At 50.6% G+C, this 6,275-nt stretch overlaps 1 protein-coding gene across 17 annotated transcripts in view; it reads right to left on the reverse strand.

Annotated features, from left to right (window-relative positions):
• The window catches only part of CELF6 (CUGBP Elav-like family member 6), a gene marked incomplete at both ends in the record, with an annotated part of 109,571 nt that extends 103,844 nt beyond the window's left edge, over nucleotides 1–5,727 (reverse strand). For 16 of the 17 annotated variants that reach the window (XM_083371160.1, XM_083371155.1, XM_083371169.1 and 13 more), the window contains one exon: nucleotides 5,358–5,502. In XM_083371160.1, the coding sequence (XP_083227286.1) occupies nucleotides 5,358–5,502 (145 nt within the window). Of the gene's footprint in view, nucleotides 1–5,357 lie in introns of all 17 variants that reach the window. The other variant, XM_083371154.1, reaches the window with a different exon arrangement.
• Between the last annotated feature and the right edge of the window lie 548 nt (nucleotides 5,728–6,275).

Consider the following 6,275-nt stretch of genomic DNA (forward strand, 5'->3'; position numbering starts at 1 on the left):
CAGATGGTGGGAGAGAAAGAGGAAGGCCAAAGAAACCTGGCACCAGAGATTTCAGGGAGATCTGAAAAACATCAGCCCTAAAGGGAAAGGATGCAGAGACTGTCGCTGCGGACCAAGAACTGTGGTGTAACGCTTGTAGCACAATCTGCTTGCGACAGGACGCGAAAGAAAAAAAAAGAGAGAGAGAAGAAGATCACGGGGTTGTATATCGAATGAGTTGTTTGATTGAACTTTCTTGGGCCCTGCTGACCTGGGCGAGTGTCTCACTTCTCTCCTACACACACTGCGGGTTGTGAACCGAGAACGGAGAGCGGCGAAGACCACCCAAACTGACTCGCCTCTTAACTTCTTCCTTCCAGGAAGGCTCAGCTGATATTTTGTTATGGCTAAATAGTCACAAATGAGATTAGCACCTTGGGATTTTACATCAGCTTTGCAATGCTGCTGGAGATGTGACCAGAGCAGGGAGCTGATTGCTTCCGTGGTGTAGAAGAAGAAGAAGGGGAATTTTGCTTAACCCTTTGGTCAAAGAGGAGAAACAGCAGCGGTGCTCGGTTCAAAGGATACGGTCCACATCGTCAGCTGAGCTGAGGATCCTTTTTTTTTTTAATTAAACCCTATACAAAGCTTCCTGAAATGATATTAAAACAGCAGCAAAACAGTTTCCCTTCAAAAATGTAAATATTTAATGAACGAAATTTGACATTGATGCATTTTTAATATTGGCACAATTAAATCTGCCAGATGATTAAGTATTAATAGCTCTTAATAAGCGTAACCCTCTTGTCTTCTGATGGAAAGAAATCAAGAGTGACAGAAACCTAAAGCCAAAACAAGGATCCTGTGGACAAACCAGGTGATGGATAGACAAATAGCAGGAGGAATCTAAGAAGGAAGGAAGGAAGGAAGGAAGGAAGGAAGGAAGGAAGGAAGGAAGGAAGGAAGGAAGGAAGGACGGAAGGATAGAAGTAAGGACAGGAGACAGAGGGGGAGGGAATAACAGAAGGAAGGAAGGAAGGAAGGAAGGAAGGAAGGAAGGAAGGAAGGAAGGAAGGAAGGGAGAGAGAGAGAGAGAGGGAGGAAATAATAGAAGGAAGGAAGGAAGGAAGGAAGGAAGGAAGGAAGGGAGAGAGAGGGGGGGAGGAAATAATAGAAGGAAGGAAGGAAGGAAGGAAGGAAGGAAGGGAGAGAGAGAGAGGGGGAGGAAATAATAGAAGGAAGGAAGGAAGGAAGGAAGGAAGGGAGAGAGAGGGGGGAGGAAATAATAGAAGGAAGGAAGGAAGGAAGTTAGTTTATCCTATAGGTTCACCCTGATGCAGAGAGGAGCCGCAGAAGACACGTACTTGATAGATAAACAGAACCAAACAGAGTCTTCATTAAACGAATGATGACATTTAATTGAATGGATCAGGCATGGTTTTTAAAGGGGGAAGCAAGTTGGATTTTATTTTTGATTGGCACAGCTTCCAATATTGATCAATATTTAGAAACGGGAATGCTTCTTCTGCTTCTGCTGCTGGTGGTGGTGGTGACGAGGATGGCAATTTATTGATAAGATAAGTGGTAATTAAATTGGAGTTCAGTACACCAAATGAGGAAAAGAGCTTACCACGAAGCTCTGAAAATGCTACAGTGTACAAATGGGGAAAGACGGCTTGATTCAGTCGGCCAAATTGCAGATGATTTTCTAAAGAAACTGCAGGGGCCAGCCAACTTCCTTTATCCCTCCATCTGCCAGCAAGAAACATGATATCCATATATATTCATTTTAATGACAAACTATCTCCTCTTTCACCCCTATTGAGCAAGAGACAGAAATTCACCTATCTGCTTGTTTGCTTCTCGCCCAGTGAAATCTCAGTTCATTCTTTTTTTTCTTTTTCACTGCTTTATCTATATCCCTGTCTCCTTCCATCACACCTGCAGGCCTACATTGTTTTTTTACGAAGCTACCTTTTTAAAATATTACTTTTAAAGACCGCCCCCGTCAATCTCCCTTGGAAATGATAGAAAATTGCGATGAATCTTCTTCCTGACTATTACGTATTCTGCAGCACAAACCCAACACCAGGTACCAAATTCTTGTTTTACACTCATTCAGAAAGTACACTTTTCAAAATACTGTGGCTGATCCTGAGAAAGTTATAAAAAAAAGAGATCGGGATAGTCTGTCCCCACCCCCCCACCCCCAGGGAATGGGGTGCATTGTAATAAAATGTGTTTTTTTTAAAATGCTCATTTTCTCGATCCTTGAAAGATATTGATCATGCATTTTATCCACACGAAAAAAAACTAGTGTGAAATCCTTCACTATAAGAAGCTGAACATCCCAAAATACAACCACTTATACCTGAATTCAGGTGAGGGTTTGTTTTTTTTTCCCCAGAGTTATAACTTCTGATTAAAATGTTGTTCACACTTCCTTAGGAATTAGAGCAATACGTATTTACTTAGAAAAAAAAATCTTGCTGAATTTAGAGAGCATGCTTAAGATCTCAGCCTTAACCAAATGCTTTCGCTCTCTCTCGAGGCTAGAAAGCCAAAAAAGTTGGTCATACATGTAACGGGAAGTTTTATCTCTGCATTTAATGGACAGGAGAGAGCCTTCTGCTGATAACTTCCAAGAAGTGGAGCTAAAAATATCACATTGAGTAGGAGAACCTGCTATTTGGGGGAAGAAAAAAGTGAAATGCAAGCATTCTAAAGAACCTATTTTCCCCCCTCTTATTATGGTATCCGTTCGTTTTTCTCTATCCTCCATTTTAGCTCCTGGAAATCACTCGCAAGGACCTACCAGGACCCATTTTGCCTCTGTGAAACGCACTAATTCCACTATAATTGATTTCTGACCTTCAGTAAAATTAACAACCAGAAGTTTTATGCGCAAGTCAACCTCTTTCTAACTTTGAGGTTTCAAAGAAGAATGGTAACTCTTTGGAAAAGTGAAAGTGGATTGCAGAATACACCCTCTCTCTTTCTCTCTCTCTCTCTCACACACACACACACGCACGCACGCACACTTCTTTGCTACCTGTTAAAGCACTAAGAAGGGGATACTGAGAAATTTGAGCAGGGATGGTGATTTTCAGCCTGTTTTAAATAGGGGTTAAAGTCACTGGGAGCTGGGAGTTCCCAGGGACATTAAGTCTCGCCTTAAGGACAGTGCCAGATGGATAAATTATCTTGTTACCCTTACTCAACTTAGATGCCTACAAGAAATTCCACTGAGCAGGAGCCCCATGGGGTCTCCTAAGAGACTGCGTTCAGAAGGAGACAGTCCATTCTTGATATGGAGAGCCTGTTTGGTGTGGTTGTTGACTACAACTGGAAGATCATGACTTCTCGTCCTGACCTAAAGGGGATTTGGGGCCAGCCCCTTCTTCTCAGTCCCAAGAACAAGAAGACAATGATGACCAGTTCAATAAAAAAAAAGAGGTCGCCAAGAAACCTGCAGGGAACTGTCCAGCCAATTGAAAGAAGTCGAAACTGACTTGAAGGCACACAAATAATGTCACGCCATGACACAAACATGGGCTCTTGGTGTGAAGATACACCGCCGTGCACACAGAAAGACATGTCCTACCACATTCTCACCAGTCTTCACACTGGATCTAAGTCAGCTGAGGAACAAGAAGCAGGAAATCTTCCAACAGTAGACCTTTTTTCATCTCCTAAGCCAGTTGTTTTGGAAACCATGTTTCTTTTTGGAGCAGGGGCGGGGGGGGGTGGGGGGAGGGAATGCTAGCTTCACGCCATACTCTTCACCAAAGATGTCACATCTATTTTCACATATAGAACTTGCTGAGGTAATGAACAAATAAACATTTGACGCCTTAGTTTATTGGTTGGTTGGCTTTAGGGATTAACCTACTGCAAGAACTTGAAAAACGGGGGGGGGGGGGGAAACAACCTAAGCTTATTTGGTAAAAAAAACAGAATTATGCAAATCCCAAGTGTTTATGCATTATTCCTGACCCCCCCCCTCCACTGCAAATACACATGCTCCTTCATCAGCATATGCAGGATCTCCCCAGCCCCACTCCCCCACCACCACCATGACGCACAAATGCATCACAACAAACTTTGCAGTGAAACCAAAGGAGCACCTTCACTACACCAACTCCTACCCTCCTTTGGAAGATCTCTGCTTCCGGTTATGTTTACAAATCTCTCTCTCTCACACACACACACACAAGTTACATACACATGGACACACACTTTTGATTCATTCATTTCTTTTCTCACCAATCCAGCTAACGCTTTGATGGGGAGGTGGAGAGGGGTGGGGATGGGGGGGGGGTCGCACAAAGCCCAACTTTCCACCTGCCCAACCTCGGAAGGCGAGTTCTTCTTTCAAGCCCCTTTTCGGGGGGGGGGGAGGATTGTGCAATGCACCGGAGCATAAATTACCAGGCAAAAAAAGGGGCTGCAATCGGAGGACAGGCCAAGCTGCGAAAAAAGATGAATGGAGGTTAGCCAGAACCAAGCTTGAGCGTGGCGTGTTGTGAGGGGAGCTGTGCAGCCCTGTCTAAGGTGTGTTTACTTAGAGAGACAACCCCAGCCGAAGATGCCTAACCAACGAGTTGCGAAAGAACAACACAACCTGGGAAAGAGGCGGGCGGACGGGCGGGCGGGGTGGGTGGGGGAAGAGGTATTAACTTCTTCCTGCCAAAATGTATGGGTGGTGTTTTTTTTTTGACGGGGGGGAGGAATGGGGAGGTCTCCTCTTCCACGTGTCACAACTCCATCCTCTCTTGTTGCCCAGGTTTTTACCTCTCACCCAAGTTTGTACACAGGCTTATTGGTACGACCTGGGGAGGGCGTGTGTGTGTGTGTGTGTGTAAGCACCAGAGGGGGAGGACCGCCTTTCTCCCTCACTCTGGCACAGCGTGTCATTTCTTTGTGCCCGAACCAAGCCTTTCAGGAACCTAAACACCCCGGTAGGTGACAACCCCCCCCCCCTCCCGCCCGTGTCATCTTCCAAGGCAGCAGTTCTGCCGAGGCGCGGGGCACTTTCTCTTTCCCCTGAGTCGCCAGGCCACGCGCACTTCCCCGCGAGCCCGGGGGGGGGGGGCTCTCGGTGGGGCTGCGTGGCTGACTTGCTTCCGAGTAGAACTGCACGTCTCCCTCGCTTGCGCACACACAGACGCGCGCACACACAGAGGCAGAGAGCGCGGCGGCGGCGGCGGTTCCTTTGTTGGCCCCGGCCAGGCGGGGCAGGCGTGGCGGGTCTCGGGAGGCGGAGGAGGGGATCCGGGCGCGCGGTCCATCTCCTCCGGGCTTTTTTTGTGGGGGGTGGAGGGGGGCGGGTGGGGAGGGAGGGAGGGAGGGGGCGGCCCGCCTGCCCGCCCGCCTACCTTTGTGCATGCCGGTGAAGCGATCCTTGAGCACGGTGAGTTCGTAGATCTTGCCGAATTCCTCGAAGAGCGGCTTGAGGTCGCTCTCCTCCAGGTTGCGCGGGATCTGGCCGACGAAGAGCTTGATGGCATCGTGGTCCTTCATGGCGATGGAGCCCCCCGGGCCGGCCGCCGGCGCCGTCAGCCCGTTCATCCTCGCGGCGCTGTTCGTGGTGCTGAAAGCGGCGCTCTCCGCCTGCGGCGGCGGCGGCGGCGGCGGGGGCGGCGGCGGCGGCGGCGGCGGGGGGGCGGCTCCGCCGGGAGGCGGCTGCTGCTGCTGCTGCTGCTGCTGCTGCTGCTGCTGCGCCAGCCCGTTGGCCAGAGTAGCCATGATGTTCCCAGCAGGCGCTGCCCCGCCCCGGCCGCCCCGCCCCGGCGAGCCCTGCCTGCCTGCTTGCGCCGCGCGGGAGCAGGGGCGAGGGAGGGAGGGCGGGGAGGGGGGCTGCTGCCCAGCCCGGACTCCCCCGCGCCGCGCTCAGCCGGATCTTCCCCGCTTTGCCTGGGCGACGGAAGGCGCTCCACTCCGCTCCGCTGCGCCTCCTCCTCCTCCTCCGCCGCCTCCTCTTCCTCCTCTTCCCTCCTGCCCCCCCTCCCTCGGCGGCGGCGGCGGCCACTGGGCCCGGTGACGTCAGCTGACTAGCCCTGGACTACTCGCATACGATTAGCATAAGGAGAGGCTTCGGCCAATCAGGGAGGGAGGAAGGGGAGAGGGGTGGGGGGGGCGCGCCCGGAGAGGAAGGCAAGCCGAGCGAGCGGCTGTAGATCCGAGCTGCAGCGCGGGCTCAGCCGGGCAAGAGGCAGGAGGCGGGGAGGGGGGGGTCTGTCTCCGGAGAGGGGCCGGCGGTGCGCGTGTGGGGGAGAGCCAACGGGGAAGGCCGT

Source organism: Vipera ursinii, assembly GCF_947247035.1.
Source record: "Vipera ursinii genome assembly, chromosome: 11".
Taxonomy (NCBI): Eukaryota; Metazoa; Chordata; class Lepidosauria; order Squamata; family Viperidae; genus Vipera; species Vipera ursinii.